Below are 20,360 nucleotides of genomic sequence, written 5' to 3' on the forward strand. Positions count from 1 at the left end.
TCTGCAAGGAGCAGGAACATCTTCCACTAGCCCAGGCTGCTCAGAGCCTCATCCAACATGGCCTTGAACACTTCCAGGGATGGGGCATCCACAGCTTCTCAGGGCAACCTGTGCCAGGGCTCCACCAACCTTGTAGAAAAATTCTACCTTACATCTATTTGAAATCTACAATTTTTAAATTTAAATCCATCACCCCTTCTATCACAGCAGGTCCTGCTATAGTGTTCCTACCTTTCTTACAGGCCCCCTTCAAGTACTGAAAATGCACAGAAAGGTCTCTCTGGAGCCTTCTCCAGGTTGAACAACCCCAAGTTTCTTGCAAGTATAAACTTTGTTTTTAGAAAGAAATCTTTAGAATCTTTAAAACCACATTATTATATCAGCAAGTGCTTCTACAGCCTTCCACAGTCCTAGTGAGTCAGTGCAAGCAGCTGTCATGGAATAGTGGTATCTACAAACACACATTATCAAAAGCACATTGTGAGAATGTTTCAGGGAACCAAATATACACCCTGAGAACATCAACCTGCCAATAATTTATTTTCAACAGTAAGAAAAAATTCAGATTCTCCCTTTCCCTAAGGACAGAGACTGAGAATCTTAGTTTTCTGGTGATTCATTCCATAAAGATATGCTCTCTGCTGGTTTCTTTTTAGGCATGGAAGAAAATGTAGTAAGTCTTAAAATCCAGTGTATAAAAACATTGATTTTTAATAATATAAATACTCGTAGCAGGAATTAGAATCTAGAGAACAGCACCCCTTTAAGTCAGCACACCTCCCACTGAAATTTTAGTGCTTGTCTATGGCTGAACAAATGCCCAGAAAATTAAGTTTTATCCTAACATCACTTGAGAGAGTGTCTGTCATCTGCAGCCTGAACTAGAACAAGTCATTGTTTTCTGAATAGAGGTTAATAACTGTTGGACAATGGAAGTATTTGTGTAAAATAAATATTAAAAACCCAGTGCTTCTGGTAGGGATCCACAGTGAAGGCAGTCAAACCCCACCCACACTTATTATTTAAAGGATTCACTGTTTTTTTCAACTCCCACCCCATATGCCACAGAAACTACATAAAGAGCAGAGCACAAGAGGGAAGACTGAACCACTGTGAATGCTTGCATTTAGCTTAACCAGGTGCTCACCGTTCTTTTGATGGTATCCCTGGTGACACAATTAAGAAAAGTAAAATCTGTGTACAGAAAAGTTCATAGGAAGATTTCTCAAAATACCATGTGAAAATACCATAGCAGTCTATCTGAAACAAACACTTCCAACAATGGGACTCACAAGGTCTTGGCAATTCCACAAAGCACATCATGACACCACTCCCCACAGCAATTTTATATACTTGTTATATACTTACAACCAAGACCATCACAGAAACACAGCTAACATTAGTCTGAAATTCAGTTCTCCTGCGCTATCACCATCAAATCATGCTACAGAAAATCATGCTACAATCCTCATAAATGTTGTGATTGCTCCCCAAAACTTCCACAAGTGATAAAAATGGCCAGTCAGTACAACTGCTGAGAAAAGTTACACTGCCTGTTTTACACACAACCATGTCCTGGGCATGCTGAACTGTGATGATCTTCCTTTTCAGGGAAAGGCAAAACTGCAGGAAGAGTCAAACATCTGCTATTCAAGATGTATCATCTAAACTTGTCTGGCTTAGCTCAGCCATGTTTTTGCACTAACATGCCTTCAGTTCCAGTGTTGAGAAACATCTTGCCTGCAAACCAGATCCAATGAATTCTGCATAGAGACATTGCTGCTCTTCTTCTGTCCACACAACCCCAGTCCTCACTCATGGCAAGTCACACATGAATAACAAACCAAACTGCAGGTACCACAGACCTCTCTGACCACAGGATTAGCAAGAGACACAAATCTCCTTGATGGAGCAGTGCTGAACCTTTGGCTGTCCAAGCAGCAGTGAGCTACAATACTTGTACAGATCAGCTCTCCACCAGAAATCAAAATACAGTTGCTACTACATGCTCTGTAGTATGGTCTCAAGAGAGGCTTTGCTGCAGACAATGAATAGTACATTACTTTTCTGACTCAGCTTAAATTTCCTGGAGATTTTTGAGATCTAAATAATTTTTCCCAACTACAACTGATAACATTTTGGAGGGAAAAACGGTATAATGTCTCTGACAAGAAGGTATCTCACTAATTTATTATTCTTCAAAATAGATTACTTTAGGATCTTACAGCTTCATACATGAAGCCAACACTATATTTGACTACCCTACATTTTTAGGAATCAAAACTCAAGAAATGCTGAACTTGAGAGATTTTCCCGACAAAGACTTTTCCTAGAACAAAGTAAACTACTGTCTTCACCTGCAAAGAAAAGCCAGAAGTCTATCTTAGTAAGATCTCTGGAAGACAGAGGCCAAATTTTCTTTCTTTTCAGGAGAAGGCTGGTACTTTCAGAGAAAACAACAGATGTCAGCACTGACAATTGTTCTCAATATCCAATATTGGAAACCCAGACTTCACATCAAGAAATTTCTCCACAGATTCCCTAGTCCAAAACAGAAAACCAACAGTGAAAGGTCCTTTACTTTCACACTCCAAAACTCCACAACACATCCAAGAGTTCAACATCACATGTGGAGCCTGACCATGTAAAAAGTCCATGTGGGATAACAAAGACCCAAACACCCAAAGCTAAATATGCTTTGAACTTAATTCTCAAGACTTCTCTGAAGATGACAAAATACAGACTGACCTCACTTTCATGTAACAGGTATTTCTGTACTCAGTGTGGCCGCACTCACAGTTTTTATTGTTGGAAATGAGTGACTTTGCTGTTGATTAGACATCTTCAGTTTCTTTAAGTTAATTTTAAACAAAAGACATCTCTAGAGGTGAGAGTAGGGATGTCCAGCATTTCAGGAAAGCTCCAGAAATGTCTTTGCAACACTGCATCAGACAGATAACCTTTTGAATAAAATAAAGGACTTGCTTTGATGGGCTGCCAACGTCAAAAGGGAAACAAACCCTGTTTGTTCCTTAAAACAGTAAATCACCACTGAAAAAAGACGGCAGCCCTAGAAGAAAAGTAAATAGACTTGAAAATGCTCTGTAAGACTTCTGCCACTGGTTAGTACTGCCCATAGGCCAAGGGAAGCTATAGTGAGAACAGCAGGATTACTGATAAGGAAAAAACATGTATTTCTCACATTCTCCAGAATGTCTTTGTTTCTCATTCACAGGCATTGCCTGTTCTTCCTCTAATAAAAACTATGCTCCTACAACTAAAAAGTTAATTAACTCCATAGAGGTAATAAACCTAAATTGTAAGAGAATTCCTTGTACATATAAATCATGAGGATTATACCACCACCTCTGTAACCATCAAAAAATCTAGCATGAAGATTCATAATGACCTTAAATAAATATTTATCCCTACGTTTAAGGACAGGGAAATTTCAGCAGAGACATGCAGCAACATGCCTCAAGCTGTATAACAATGGGTTTTCCTAAATGGAACCAGCAATCACATTACAGTCTCCTATTAGGAGCCTCCAGAGAGTTGTATGGTCTAGGACATATTAGGATAAATCTAATAATTCCAGTCTTTCTGTGTTTGCAGATAAATTTACCACAGAAGTACTTATCACAGATTGGATTTAACACTCCCAAATGGGTTACTGAATCAGACTTCTAATTCTTCCTCAGTGGTGAGTAAACACTCCAGGAGTCTGAAAATACACAGAACGTTTTACCATCAGTCTGAATATGAGGTTCTTTATCAGTGCTACTGCAATTTTCAGTATTTGCCTCCCTCCTTCGCTGTTGATTCTATATATCAAACACAGGAGAAAAATTACTAATAATCAGCATTTACCCTTATTTAGGTATGCTAATGTGTTGTGAACTACTACTGTGGAGGCTTTAGGTACACCCCAAAGCATCACCTGCTCTTCCTTGAGAATTGCACTTGCTATTCCCAGCTTCCACAATCTCAGGCCATGGCAGGAGCCACATGAAATCTCCTTTCACAATAGCTATATTAATCCCCAATTGCTCGTCCTACCAGAAATGCTCCATGGAGGCTCTCAGTTTTATTAAGCAACACCAAGGCAGCTGCCAGAGGAAAAGGGTATCTGTTTCTGTGCTTAACTGTAACTTCAGCAATTTATTTTTGTGTGCACATAGTTTAAAGCAAAAACTTGAAGCATGTTAAATACAAGGAAACATTATTCCCCTTCAATTTTGTAATTTCACTAAATTTACAAAGAATTGTTCCCACTGAAGCCAAGAGAACTTTTAAAGATTTTAAAGCATCTCTGGCGTGTTATCCAAAAATAGCTGGTACCTGCAGACTGGTTGTTAAATACTGTCAGGCACATGCAAGACTACAAGATTTGGCCAAGAAAAGCTTGTTTAATTGAAGAACAAACTTAAAGAAATGTGGACAAAACAACAGCAGCCATATTGCATTTTAAATTACAATTCATATTCTTTACATTATGTACAGGATTTCCAGATATTTGGTATACTGGGAACCCTCAGGTTGATCAGTTCACTAAAATCAAATATTGAGCTTGTTTAAACTATCCACCTGCTCCTGTGATTCAGAATTCTGCCTGGTGATCTTGAGACTGGCAGCCCCCACTTTGGTACACAAAATCCATCCATAAGGGAGGAACACTGGAACACAGAACACTCCGTGCCATGCAGTGATCGCAACGCAGAAACATAATCCATGCTTTTAGGAGGAGTATAATCCCTAAAACAATTTAGAGATACATAATAGTGTAATCTATGCTAACAGTATAGATCCAATTCTTTTTTGAACTCTACGGCACCTTTGACTATTCCAAAGCACTTAAACTATCAGTTTGTAAGACCAGGTAGTATTTCTACACTTTATAAATATCACAGAATCTTTTAGCTCATTAAGGCTATCCATGTTCAGCAGATCATTTTTAATTAAATTATTGCCAATTCCACTGAAGCACTAAAAAAAAAACCAACCCACACCAAGGAAGCAAAATACTGAAAAAAAAAAACCAAAAATAAAAGGGTTTAAAGTTTTGTTAAAGCTCCACTAATGTAAAAGCACTAGAAATATGTATAAACTTGACGGTATTCTGAACTGCAAATTAACATGCTACCTTTTACACAGTTTTCTGTAAAATAATTGACAATTTAGTCAAAAGGGGTTTTTTTTAAGTTTTAATGAAGCAAGCTTCCTACTTCTCATCAAAAAGTGCAATCACTGTAACTTGCAATGTTGGTAAACTCATGTTTTATTCTTAGAAATTAATTAACTTTGCCTTTCCTTACATGGAGAAGTTGGCACATAGAGCTGGGCTTAACCTAAGCCTTTGCCAGATATAGATTCAATACCAGCAATTAATATAAAATTATTTTCTGCCTAATTCTGGAGAAACAATGCCAGTGAAACCAGCTGTAGCTGATGAGCTATACTGATGCAGAACATGAAACAAGCCCTTTCTTCTATCCAATGACAGTTCTGTCTGTCAGGCCCAGAATCAGAACCACAGAATCATTTAGGTTGGCAAAGACCTTTAAGATCATGGAATCCAGCCATTAACCCAGCACTGCCAAACCCACCACTAAACCACGGCACTCAGGCGTCACATCTTTCAAATGCCTTCAGAAAGGTGACTCCACCACTGCCTGGGCAGCTTGTCTAATGCTTGACAACCCTTTCAGGAAAGAAATTTTTTCCAGTATTGCATCTAAATCTCCCCTGGTACAACTTGAAGCCATTTCCCCCTGTCCTCTCATTTGTTACCTGTGAAAAGAGACTGACACCCACCTGGTTCCACCCTCTTGTCGGGAAGTTGTAGATGGTGAGAAGGTCCCCCCGAGCCTCCTTTTCTCCGGGCTGAGCCCCTTTCCCAGCTCCCTCAGCTGCTCCTCATCAGAGCTGTGCGCCAGACCCTGCCCCAGCTCCGTTCCCTTCTCTGGACACACTCCAGCCCCTCAATGTCCTTCCTGAACTAAAGGGCCCAGAACTGGACACAGGATTTGAGACACATGCTATTCCAGTGTGCAGCACAGGGGAATGGTAATTTCCCTAAACCTGCAGTTCATACTTTTGGATGGATTTTAAAAATGGAGAGAAGAAAAAAGTCACACCAACAAGAGTTTTTCCAATGGAAGGTATGAAAAGGTTAAGCAAGCAATATTATCGTGGCATAATATAATCATACTTTGCTAAATTCTCCAACTTTAAGCCCAGCCTCATTTTGCTTTTAAGGTGGGCAAACTTCCAGCTGACAAAACCCAGGGCCTTCCTTCTCAGCCTGACACAGAAGATGGAAGAGATGCTTACCCTTCAGTTAAGGACAAGTTAGAAGCTTTTTGAGTAAACTCATCAAGTTCAGTTTGTAAAATATCAAAGCCTTCCATGAGGAAAATAAAAATTTTTAGTCACTATGTTTGTGGAATAAAGATCACCAAAGCTTAGACAAAACATTTCTAATCCTGGAAATGGATGTTTTACGCTGCTGCTGCTCACCAGCATTCACAAAACAACCCTGTGACTTAATTAAAAATTTACAAAAGAACAATTAGTTTAATTATTGTCTAGCAAGCCTCTGTGGAGTGCAGCAAAACTAATAAGATTCAGGTGAGTTTCCATCTGTGGCAGCCAATAAATCTTTCTGCAGGCGGAGAAATGCTGGGAAGAAGAAGGAAAGTGAACCTTGGGAACCAGGGAAGAGGATGCAAAGTGAACCTTGAAATTATGTGCAGTAAAGGAAATTATTCTCCCACGAAGACATACACTGACAAAGTCAGAACAGAATTCTGTTTCAGGAATATTAGGTCCTTTCTAGTAATTTTTGTAGTTCTCATCACTATCTGGCCATCAGAATAAAAACCACATTTCCGGGTTCTCAGGCTTGAGGAGGAAGTCTGGGGCCAGGAGGAAAGCTGATGGGTTACATTTGCAATGGGGAACTGGGGTATACAGACTTGAAAGAGAAGATGAAAACAGACAAACAAAAAAACTCCCCCCAAAATTACACAGGAAGGGTGGTAGAGAAGAAAAAATGAAGAGGCATTTCCTGAATTATCTTGGAATAAAATAAAAATAGGAGATAATTCAGGAAACAAAACACAGTAACAGTCCTTCCAGCAGAGGCTGAGATCCCAGCACAGAGTGACAGTCTGAGCCAAGCATGTGGTGGTGCTGCTCCAGGATGTCTCCTCAGCCCCAGTGCAGCTCCTGAACCAGAGATACTGCCTCGCTAGCAGAAGGAAAATCCAGCTATCTCTGATCATTTAAGGAATCCAAGACATTTTGTCATCCACAACTTCCTACAGCTTTCATTGTCTATTTGACATAGTGCAAAGTGCTCTGTATGACTGAGATCTGCCAATGGTACTTTCATCTGATACTGGTTAATCCATGTGTTATCAGAGAGTAATTATCATTCCCTTGCCTGAAAAATAATGGATGACCTTGGGAATGTGGCATCTACTGTTTCCACCCTTTCATTTCCAAGCTGAAATGTCCTAGTCAATTCAATGAATCCACATATGGAAAAGGTTCTGTACCTTCAATCATTCTTGTTACTATCCTCTTTGTAACTTCTAGTCCTGGCAGAAAGAAAACACGAAGGAAAAACTGAAAGGAAACACAAAGGAAATAGAAGCAAGAATAAGAAAGTTTGCTTAAACAGTACACCTTAGAAGGTTAAATTACTAATTAGCAGAACCTGCCAACTATATCCAGTACACATAAAATATTACTTTCCTAGCACACATGGGGGTTTGATTTGAAATATAATAAATTAAAAACTGTTTGATTTATATTCATACAACAATTGGTATCAGTTTATATCACAGTCCCTAATCCTGCTTTACCAGCAGCTCATAGGGACATTTACAGGCTAGAATTTGGAACAGAATTCTTCCCAGGGTATTACAGTTATTAGTTTCTCAGTTGCCAGAAACCACCAATTTAGCAAGCTTCTTGGGCCAAAAAAAACCCCAAGGGGGGAAAAGAAAGAAAAAGAGAAAAAAAAGGGAGAAAACAACAAAAACGCAGCAACCATATAATAGCCATGGCACAGATCTTTCCTCCTCAAGTTTTGATTCCGTCTACTGTTTCCAAAACATCTTAAGAGACAGTGAGTCCTAAAAATGAGTTGTGAGTCTTTCACTGTGTGAAACAAACTACCAGACCAGCAAACAGACCCATTTTCTTCTGCTAGCCTCAAACTCGATCATTTCACTAGGTATTGTGTTGCCTTTTCAGCCATGAAAAAACACAGTGACTATTTCTTCCCTTGTTAGCATTTTCTATACAGTTATTGCTTTACAGGATTTTGGCTGTCTCTAAAAAAAACAACCTAAACTCTCCTTAGCTGTCTCTCAACTAAACTAAACAACTCTCACCCATTTAGTCTCACTTAGCATAGGGGCCACAAACTCTCTGGTGGCCACCTTTTTCACAGGTATCCTTACTTTGTGTTTAATTCCAGATCCCTTTGTGTAACAGATTCTGGCAGCTACAGAGTGGATCATTTCCAGAAAAGGGAACTTAGTGAATGTTATCTTCAGGGCAGGTTAAAAAGGACTGTCTGTGTATTTCTTAATCCTATCTGAATACAGAGAACATGAGAAGTAAGAGGAGAGACTCTGCTGGCCTTCCAACCCTCATCAGCTCCATCAGAGAGTTTATACAGTAACTCACACCTGTACATTTTATTTCCCCAAGCCAGAAGATCTCCTGTCAAATACAGAGCTATGGAAGCACTATTATTTGTTGCACAACAAATTTCACTTGTAACTGGTAAGAAAATACAAGTGTACCCTTTTCAGTACAGTTATACAAGTATCAATAACACAGTAACAGGTGCAGCGTTCAGCAACAGTAAAACCAAGACTTTTCAGGGAAGATGGGTTTCCTAAATAAGTAACTGTGCTGCAGAGATCATGGTTCAATGCTAAATCATGGTTATGAGAAGAAAGGCAGGGAAAAATGTCAGTGCATAATTTAAAATATACCACCTCTTATTTATATTGACATATATAAAAAAATGCTTTAAGCAAATTACTTCAGCAAGAAGAAGTAAAAGAGCAATGAAAGTTCCTGATATTCATTTAATCTTACCTGTTCGCGAAACTCACATACAGAGAACTTCACATCCAACTAAAGCACAGATGTTTGTAGCTTACTAAAATATCATCTGTGAAGACAGCCAGTATGAATGATAGTCCCATGGACACTGACATTCTTTCAGCTTTCCAGGGTTTTGCCCCTTCCAGCTCTCTCAGTGATGATTTAAGGTTGCTGTCCCATTGTCAGAAAAACAACAGATGTCTGAAAGAACTGATGCAGTACACTGGAAATCCTGAACACACAAGATTAAAGTAATAGAGGGCATTATATAAATATATTTGACAGACCACACTGCCTGAAAAATGTGTTTGTTCTTGCCATTATAATTAGTGGGCTAAACCTGAACTCATTCTGCCAATACTGATTAGTATCATCTATGGCCTGTTCAAAGTGATGATCACAGATGATTTGGAATTTAGTAGATGCTAGGATGGTGCCACTTCACACAATGCTCATCAACCCCAAATTGCAACAATCACATGAAGTGGTTTATCAGAGTAATGTATTTCACAAACTTGGGAGTTAAACCTCCAAGGAAATGAACATTTTAACAGTCAAAGCACTTTGAAACTTGGCCATGTTAGATTTATGTTTCTGAATCTTCTCAGCTAAACCTTCAGCCTTATGTTCCATTTTGGGAAAGTATTTGTAGCTTTTCTTGCACTTTTTGTTTAGGGTTCTATATGCTTTGAAGGAAAAACACCAGGAAGTCTCTCTGACATCCAAAATGAATATAGCAGCCTGCATTATAGTATTAGTATTCCAGATAAAAACCATCCTGGGTTTCCCACTCAGTGTAAACTTACCTTATAAAAGCTAACACATGATAATAACAAAAGGAAATCTTAGCAAGACAAAGCTATAGGCCTAGAGTAAGTTAACAGCTCGAGATCTAACACTAATCTTCATTACATTCATTATCTAATTCTTCATTACATTTTAGGAGCACGGGATTGGAAGGGACTTCCAAGGTCACCATGTGCAGACTGCTGCTTCTCCAAGAAATCCTAATATATTCATTCCTTCCTAAAATGCAAGTACTGCCTTAAGGCAATCAGATTTCCTCCTTGACCATGGTCCAGAATGTCACTGCTGACAGAACCATTCCCATTTCCAGACCAACTGTATCAACAGCTAGTTCATCTCTATTTACCCTTGTGCTAACACTGTACTCAAAGACAAGTTAACTTCCTTCTTTAACGTTGTTCTTCCTAGTAAGAAAAAATAAAGAGCAAATTTATTTACTAAATAAGAAATGCAATGAAATTGAAATTAAAACCCAAAACAAAACAGTAAGCTTTTATCTGGGCAGGTTAACAAAGGCAATCCCTTTATTCTTTCTCAGCACTTAATTAATTACACTGAAGCCCAGCTCTGTATCTATTTCACTCAGGGATTTTTTCCCCCCTCTTAAGCAGATAACCCAAATTCTACCTTGTAACTCACAATATGTCTCACCAGTGCCTGAAGCAATAGCACACAGCACTCCTTATTTCATCCACCACATTTTAGGATGCATTTCCTTTCCCTCAAATCACGTAATTACTACGCGATCCTCTAATACATCCGGTTGTCTTCCTCATTAGTCACAGCCAACTGCTGAGTTCCCAGCATACAGCAAGAATTCTTCTAGCCCATAATAGTATGGCTAAAAAGCTATTTGAAGTCAGCACAGCAGAAATGTGATGAAACTTAACCAATGATATGCACCCCATACTGTGTAATTCTGGCAGGAAAACTACTCCAGACTTTTCCATCTTCCAATTTAACCAGCATATGTTTTCTTTTTACTGATATTGCCATAAATAACCATTAAGACTGAGATCATGATAAAATCCATGAAGAATAACATGACTACAACACTGACCTAAAATTTGCATTTTTTTTCCCTTTTAGTCATTTATTTCCCTAATGAAATCCAACTATGGGATCTGTTACACATTTTCTACAAAACTCAGGTATTGAAGAAGGCATAAAGTGCAATCTTCCCTTGTAAAACCTATTTCCATTTACTCCATTTAACATATACATCCACATCTAGCTATTTTTCCTTCTCAGATTTTCTCTTGCATCTTCCATGTGAATCATATTATCCTCACAATTAAATATAAATAAGACACCTTGTATTCTGAAACCTACAGCACTGTTTCTGACTTACAAGATTAAAGAAAACATAATATGGCAGACACACTGGAAATCTAATTTTTTGCAGGACGTGACAGTGGAAGATAAACACCCCCTGACTTGAGCATATGAATTTTGCTCCATATCAACTGACACCACTACCCTCACTGAAAGGAAGGTTTAATTCATAAATAAAGACAGAGAAAGTATTTGCTCATCTTATAATTTCTTTCCTTTTCCTATTTTTAGATGGGAGAACAAGTTCTGATACTTGTTTTGCAAGGTCTCATTCAGCTTTGTATCTTTATCTACACTTGTTGATATTCAAGTCTACAGTTTCCATATCTACAATGCACACAAGGTGAAGAGTCAGGTTGCACTCAAGCAGTTTTAATTGAACTCTGATGACCAGGGTTGCTCCTAACTCAAAAAAATTCAGACTGCAAAGCTTGAGACTGGCTTTTTTTTTAAAGAGAAAGTGCAGCAGAACATGTTGGTGTTTTACCCTTGACACTATGGAACTAGGACCTCACAGAACCCCTTATGTCTACTGTAGTCTCCAAAACACCTAAGTGTGAGGACATAAAATTCTATTCACAGCAGCACAAAATCCAATTTTATTTGTGGGAATTAGGTTTAGAAGCACGTGAAATGAGTTACAGCTATTACTTTCTACACCTCAGTTTATCAGAGATTTTCCTGCTGGACCACAGAAAATTTATATCGAAAGGAAACAGGTGGTAGAAGGGAAGAGAAACGGCAAATAAAAACATAAACAAACAAAAAAAAAGCACAGCCCAGAAATTCCAATGGTACTTAAGTAAACAATGTGAAAGATACTGATCAGCAAATACTGCTTTCCTTGTTCCAGGTGGTCCCTTAAGATTGTATCTCCTCAAACCAAGATCCATCAGCATGGATATCAAACCCTGAACAAATCTAGCCTACAGAAGGAAGGAGAGTTGGAAAAGAAACATCTCGAAACTCCCTTCCAGCTGAAAAGAACCCATCCCATGGCAGTGAAGGTTACTTCTTCCAGTGACAAAGGCAGCAATCACTGAGACAAATTAGACAGAAGTACATTTTAACCTATTAAAGCCTCCATCCTTTTAAGTGTCTTTTGCAGTTAGTATATTAACTCTTTCTTTGGAAACACAATGCTGAAGTTGTTATTTAGTGTAACTTTTTGCAAGACTCAGCATAAATTCCTAAGCAAGCGCATCCAGATGAAGAACTGTTTGTAAGAATCAACTACCATAAAATGGGTTTGCATTATCATTTTCACAGGGATAATGAATAATATTTAAGCAGTAACAGGATAGAACTAAACTCTTAGTAGGGTATCTTCAATCTTGTTTGCAGATGGGGGAGAAGGATATGTCTGGAGTGGCTCCTTGATAGAACTGGAGTCCAGATACATAAATGTCTCTTCTCCATCTGGTGCTGTATAAGAAACATGTTGCTCAGCCTTGCCTTTTCATATAAAATGTCACCACAACCTTTACATTTTGCCCGAGATAAAAATTTGCAAAAATCAACAGATCTGCCCTGAGTTCCAGAAAAACCAACACCCACTCTTTAGTCCTTCTTTTCCTCAGAATTTCAGCTTGTTAGTAAGGCACCCACAAAGGTCACCTTGGACAGCATGGAGAGTCAAAGGGAGCTCCTTTCTGGGCACTGTGTCCTTTCATGACTTTAAAGAAAGGTCTATCAACAGCAGGTGCCCCTAGAGCACACAACACTTGCATGTGGCCACAGAAGAACATGCCAGCTCCCAGGACAGCACAGTCTGGCCACCAGTCACATGCTGAGGCTGGACAGGCTCAGGACACTGCTCGGGCAAGGTATGTTCTGAAGGTGCCTCAACAAAGCTGAGTCCCTCCACTGGAACTACACACACACTCAGTTCCCCTTCCTTCTCAGGTTCCTGTGCAGAGCTGCTTTCTCTGCTTAGGCTGGTAAATAAAGTGTTGTAGCATCTCCCATTTGTATTTGTTTGAGGCTGAGTACTGTGCTTTGAACCCTGCAATTCTCAGACTGTGTCAGATAATCACACACTTGCACACACATCTGCTCCATGCCATCCACTCACTTTTCTGTAACACTGAACGCCAAAAATAACCCAGAAACAGAAACTACTTCATGCATTACACTACTCATGATCTAAAAGCTAAGTATATTGTACCTTGGTAAGAATAGGGGTTTTTTCCTACAGAAGGAACCCACTATTTCCCTCAGTAGGATACAAAATGGAAGGGTCAATGTTGTGCTAACACAAAGGTGAGGCAGGCAGCCAGCGCTCCCAGGCTGCAGCAGTGCCTAATGGCTTGGTTGCCTCACACATAACCTCATTGTTCATCTCATGTTTCAAGTCACTACCAAGGTCTAATAACATAATTATATGTTTCTTGCAATGAGTGGCAAATGCAGGTGAACTACTTTGAATGCAAGCACTACAACAGTGCTTGTAAGTGGCAAGTAGCATGGAAGAGGAGCAAAGATTAGAGAACAACAACTTCAACACCAAAGGTTGCTCGGTATTTACCTAGAAATCACTTTAAAACTATTGTTTAAAATACCTGACTTGTTTGAAATTTCACCAGTTCTGGTAAGATACATGACTGCAGGACACAGTCATCCAAACTACTCTGCGAGGAGCAATAGTTTAACTACTGCCTGGAGTCTCTCTTCCTTGTGCTCTCTCTCATACTATGCCTTCCTCTGAGAGAGGATGGACAGAATCCTCTGACGCCATTCCTTTTGAGAGTGGCAGACAGTACTGCCCAAGGGATTTCAGATCAAGGATCACTCTCCCAAATGAAGCCTTCTGAGAGCAATGTATGTGGTCAGTACTGACAGCACAACTGCAATACAACAGAACTAAGGAATAAAAAAGCCAAAACAAAAAGATATCAAATAACTTATGCATTCATCAGCCACAGAGACAGCCAAGAACATAAAGCTGTATCTTCTCCAAAGAGAGCTTCTGACTGTTTATTTTAAATTGAGAAGCAAAAACTGTGTGGCAATAATAATAATAAAAAACCAATTCCATTATGTCAAATTAAGTGAAAAAAAAATCATCTGGTCCATACAATTTCCCCTAGCATTTACTGACTCCTTTTACTTGGCTTTTATTGTAAGGTCTGTGAAACAAAGTCTGGAAAAAACTACAGCTGACTACATAAAAAAAGTGTTGATTACACAGATTCATTTTTTTTTACAAAATGTCTTATGCTCACATGAAACAGGTTTGTAAAACAGAGGTTTAATTTGAAATCTGAATGTTGTTCCAGGAAAAAAACCAAACAATTTCCCAATTTATCTCAGTGACAATTTTCTAAATTAGTTAAAGACCTCCCAGTAACCTTCACAGATAAATGAGATAAATACTCATTCCTGTATCTATTTTTCTTTTTTTTTCAGGGGTGTCTTAAGTACAAATCATTGTTTCTATACTTGTATTTTCATTTTGGCATCTCTGTAAATAACAACACACAAATGTCAAATTTCTTTGCAGGTCTTCGCAAATTGTGCCTTCACAAATAAGTCATCTCTAAAAATAAAAGCTCCATCCCATAAACACACACAGGAACAATTTCAAATTTCCAGCTCTCATATGTCTTCAAAAGCAAATCACTAAGAAACAAATTCAAAAGTTTATAAGTTTATATAGTGGAAAGAGCACAATCAAGAGGAAAATACTTTTTTTTTAAGGGCTGATTGTTTTCATCAATGTCACAAACTGCTCGACACATTCAAATATTTTGTTTAAAATAAACAGCGTAATGGACTATAATGGAGCACATTTTGTACTGAATTACGTAACAGAAAAGGTATGCAAGTTTAATCAACTATTACTTAGCATATTCCTTCCTTAAAGTCAGGCAGTGTTCGCACTACAACTCACACACTCCTCAGCCCTGTAAATGATCCGAGATTGTCAGCCACTCCAGGCATCTCCCGTCGCCCAAATTACACTGCAGAGATGCTGTTCCCTCCCAGCCTCGCAGCACCGGCTCAGGCTCCGCACAGCGATCTGCAGCGAAGTGACCCGTGGGCACCACAAAACACAAACAAACAAATCCCAAACCTCCCACCCCTACCTGAGCAACCCGGAGCTACTCACCATTCATGGCTGCGGGAAACTGAGCCATCATGGTCCCGAATGCGCCCCGCTAGCCCTCAGCCATCTGCAACATGAAAACATCGTGCCATTAATAATGCAACAAGGGCAGAGCCGAGCGGGGCGCGTCCGTCCCCGGCCCCACTTCCGACAGCAAACAATGCCCGGCCCGGGGCTGCTGCTGAACCAGCGGCATCTACACCGGGGAGGGGGTGGCGGGATCTTTTTTTTTTTTTATTTTTTTATGTAGGGTATGCAGTGCAGTCCTGAAGCTTGTGGCAGTTCTTAAAGGAAAACAGTACCAACTGTTCGGAGTGATGTACACAAACAGCCCCCGGCTAGCCGGGACATATGGCTGGGGACAGCACAGCCCGGGGTCCCTGCACATCCCTGCCAGCTGTCCCCGGAAAATATTCAGTCTTTCATTAAAAATAAAATAAAATAAATAAAAAGTTCAGTGCTCAGCTCTGTAAGTGGAAGCTGCCGCTGAGCAGCGGAAAACCAATAATTATTCAAATTCATCCACTCCAACACTCCACGCACTATTAACAAAGGAAACACTCTTACATGATGTATTCTGAAGAAAGGGCTTGTCCCAATAAAAATCTGTCATCAGCCAGTTTTGCAGAAGCAACACAATGAAGTTATTCCTTCCGAGCTACTACATGAACACTCCAAAGCAGCATTTAAACCGGGTCCCAACAGAATTTACTTTCATAATAAATATCAAAGTACTAAGATTTTCTTCTAGTATGCATTCTTTCAAGAGTACACCTATAAAGAATTCTTTAGAATTGCAAAATAGTCACTAATAATTATCTGAGAGAAAAGCATTAACAATTCACTGCTTAACAAACATAGAACTAAGACAATGAAGTGAGCTTGTGCTTTGGATGAGATAATTTTACTTAAATAATGAAATTTATACATGATTATCATTGTGCTCTCTGTGGAGAAACTACTGTACAGGATGAGGCTAGAAAAATGAAATATTTATTTTAATTTAAAAAAACCATGATTCACATCTTGCTCACCCCCTTTTCAGACACCAAACCTCCTACCCACACGCATACACAAAAACCCCCTTCACCTCTCAATACAGCCACATATTTAAGTACAGAAATATTACATCCCCCATACTCCCTTCCTGCAAAGAAATTCCTGCACATCTCAGCACAAAAATCACACAACCAGAGAGCACTCTGGTTCTACCTGAGGACAGGCAAGCATTTTTTTGTATCTATTGCAAAATTCAATAAAATTAAAAATGTCTGGGATCAGTTGTTAACAATTCTTTATGTAATTGTTCACATCATCATTATTATACATACATACATTTGTGGCTACACACACGTGTATGTATCTATTAAAGAAAGTAAACTGAGTGGTTGGTGAGTCCAAATGATCTCTCACAATGACACAAGGTATCAACCACAGAAAGATAAAAAAAGGAAGTATGGACCGTTCCAAGACATGGACCTACCAAGCAGCCTACCAAGAGACACTTGAGATCTATAAAGAGCCTTCCTGAAAAATGCTGCCAATGTTGTTAAACATTTCTACAGCATATTTCTCTGCAAAAGCTGTTCTGTCAAAGAGGTCTAAAACAGAACTTGAAACCATGACACAGAAGCAGAATGCTGAAGAACACCCCCAGAATCAGAAGACTTCTACCTACATGTGACTTGTTCCAGATTTAGTCTTACTGGTTAAGGACTATGTATTAGTTTTTCCACCAATTCACTTTATTCTCTTCATTTCAGGCAGCTTTTAGTTTGCTTTTTTTTAAATGAGTAATCACAAATCCATAGAATATTGCAAGTTGGAAGGGACACAAGAGGAGAATCATTGAGTCCAAATTCAGACTCCATGCAGGACACCCTAAAAACTAACTCATGTATCTAAAGAGCACTGGGCAAACAGTTCATGAACAGCAGCTGGGGCCATGACACCTTCCCTGGGGAGCTTCTTGTGCATGATTGCCCACTCTGTGGAGAACTTTTCCTTATATCCAATCTCAATGTGCTCTGATAGGCTTTAAGCCATTCCCTCGTGTCCCATCCTCAGGAGAAACCAGCACTTCCCTTGCTGCTCCCATCATGAGGAAGATGTAGTCAGCAATGAGGTCACCCCCTCAGTCTCTTCTCCAAAGTGGACAAACCTCACATCCTCAGCTGTTCCTCAGAAGTCTTGTCCTCTAGTCCTTCCACCATCCTCGTTTCCCTCCTTTGGACATATTCTGGTATTTTCATATGCTTACACTGTGGGGCCAAAAACTGGACACAGTACTTGAGGGAAGGACTCACAATACAAGTGGGATAAATGTCAGACAAATACAGGTCTTGATAGTAAACTGATTGACTCCTAATGCCTCAAGTCTTAAGAGATACTTTTAAAATACTTCATACAACTCACAGTTATAGAGAAAGTCACATTTTGCCTTGGTTTTGCTGAAATGGCTTGTGTGGATTGAGCTTTCAAAACCCTCAACTGCTGAGCACATGAGTGGGAGAAATAACCCAGGCAGCTTCATGCACACAAAATGGGGAAACCCCTTCTCCCCATTTTAGTGTCCCTAGAGGCAAAACTATACCACATTTTAAAATCAATTTCATCTGAAAAATTTTGAAAACTTTGATGTCACTTTCACTTGCGGAAGGTGACTCCTATTTAAGAAGGCCTCACATCTATGGAGGACACATTTTCCTGGTTCATTTCAATCAGCAAAAATATTGAGCATCCCTGCCCAAATTATCAACACAGGATTTTTCAGTGTACCTGAAAATTCCCCAAGTTTCCCAAGTCTGGGCTGAACCAGCCTGGTAAATCTGTGCTGGGCATTGCTGTGTAGATGAACCAACACCCAAGGTCCAAAAACAAGAGGGAACTGCCCCATGGATCTGCACTGAGAGTACATTACAGCAATGTGATGTGATTAAAATCATGATTTAGCTCTGTTGTCTCACTATTATGTCTATATGTAGACTTTGTCATATTTTAAATAAGCACTAAACTTGATGGGAACCAAACCCTCCTACAGTAACCCTTACAAACAGAAAACTATGACCTTACAGAAGCAACCAAAAATCATAAATCGGACTTTTACAGGATTTTTTTCTCTCACCAGCACTGGGAACAAAATCTTATCCCTTTGCACAGATCCACACCATTCAGACAGCAGGACTACACCAAGCACAGATACTTCTCCAGTGACAGATTCTCAATAGTACCAAGAAGTAAAAAAAGGAAGAATAAAAGTATTGCAGCAATATAATTTCCCCTCAATTTTTTAAAAATGAGGAAACAGTCCAGTAAACTTGAAATCTACACACATTTTTCAAAGTCTGTGAAAACAATCCTTCCCAAAGAATGGAGCTTGCCCTCAGCAAGTATTCTGTCTTCTGCATTTCCCCAGCACATCCCAAAGGCTTGGAGACTAGGCATATATCAAAGCTAAAAGCAGCTTATTTTCAGAAATTGCAAATAAGTTCCTGCAGTCACCATCTATAAAGATTGCAAAGACGTAAAAGTACCTTAAGCCTTTGGACACAAGAGTGAACCACTTATTTATCACGGGAATCTAAGCAAAATATTCTCACTTTAAGACAAACTTAAAATTTTTTTAGAATCCCGATAACTTTTAATCATTAATGGAGGTGAAAGCTGTAAATTTCCAAGGTCCCTTTTTACAAATGCATTACACAATGCCATATAGAAATGTTCAGTGAAGAAAGAAAATAAAAACCAAGAAAATACTATAGCAAATGTTCCAGACAGATGATACGGATGAAATCACGGCCATCCCCACCACAGCATTTCGCAGAAAATTGTTTCTGCAAAATGCTCTAGAAGATGTGCTTGGTGAACTCAGTCATCAGTTGTAAGAAACTATGGCAGACACAGCTTGAAATCCATGGTGTAACAACAGGATCAAACATCCTTATGAACACTGTAGATGACATTAAGTCCTGCTGCCATTTAGGGTGAAAACAGGAAAACTTGAATCTTACACTTAAACAGCAGAACAGCAAGTTCTTGTAAACAAGCCATTTGACTAGTCCTAATCTCTAAAACACTAATTGTTTTTACAAATTGACCTGCCAGACTGCAACTTCTCTTCCCTCTCTCAGTGTTTATTATATTTGGTACAGGTGGAGAAAAGAAATGAGGAGATTGCAAAAGCAGGGGGCATGTCAGGACCATGCTGAAAGCATTAGAAAACATTAGAACTGGGCACACTGCAGGAGAAGGAAAAAAGCCTTTTGTTTTCCCTATCATTGGCATATAGCTATTTTATGAAGGGCAGCCTTACCACAATCTTTATTAATATTTATACTTGAATCGATTTTTTTTTTTTTTTTTCCCAAAACATTTCTCAGAAAAACCACAGCCACAGTTTTAGTAGGAATGAAGGTCTGGTGCACCAGGCTCTGTCTGGAAGAAAGCAAATACCATGGAAGCAGCATGTGCTATCACACTATTACTCTTTTCCTTTTCTCCATGGCAGGAGGAAGATATATTGCAGAATTTTGCTGCAAGAACCAATTAGCAAGGACAGAGAATGCAGCACTGGTTGCCTGATTTACTCTTTGTAACACCTGTAGATCTGGACAACACAAAGACAAGTCATTATTTTTGCAAAGCAGTGAGCCTGTAATAGCCCATGTAGTTGGTTCCTGCTTTTTTTGGAGTACTCTCTTAAAAATGAGATAAGAAGCATTAGTAAGGCATTATGAAGCACCACAGACTAGAACTTCTTTGTTCAAGACATACGGGTATGAGAGTTTACTGATAAAAAAAATAAAATAAAATAAAAACATCTCAACATTGTGGCAGGCTAAGCATTTATCTCCTTTATACAGTACAGTTATATACAGCCACATGGCCTTTTCAAAATGCACTGTGGCCAGCTTACAAAATCCACCCACTCTGATAACAGATGAATGACATCAGTGACAAAACAGAGGAGCTGACTGTG

General features: G+C 39.2%; 1 protein-coding gene across 2 annotated transcripts in view; it reads right to left on the bottom strand.

Moving 5' to 3' along the window:
- The window catches only part of ITSN2 (intersectin 2), a 79,988-nt gene that overhangs the window by 51,697 nt on the left and 7,931 nt on the right, over positions 1-20,360 (bottom strand). For both annotated transcript variants that reach the window (XM_088053714.1, XM_088053713.1), the window contains exon 2: positions 15,386-15,449. In XM_088053714.1, coding sequence (XP_087909840.1) covers positions 15,386-15,416 — 31 coding nt within the window. In that variant the 5' untranslated portion in view covers positions 15,417-15,449. The remainder of the gene's footprint in view (positions 1-15,385; positions 15,450-20,360) is intronic.

Source organism: Pseudopodoces humilis, chromosome 3 (assembly GCF_049639895.1).
Source record: "Pseudopodoces humilis isolate 2021_Gansu_Grassland_sample_001 chromosome 3, ASM4963989v1, whole genome shotgun sequence".
Classification (NCBI taxonomy): Eukaryota; Metazoa; Chordata; class Aves; order Passeriformes; family Paridae; genus Pseudopodoces; species Pseudopodoces humilis.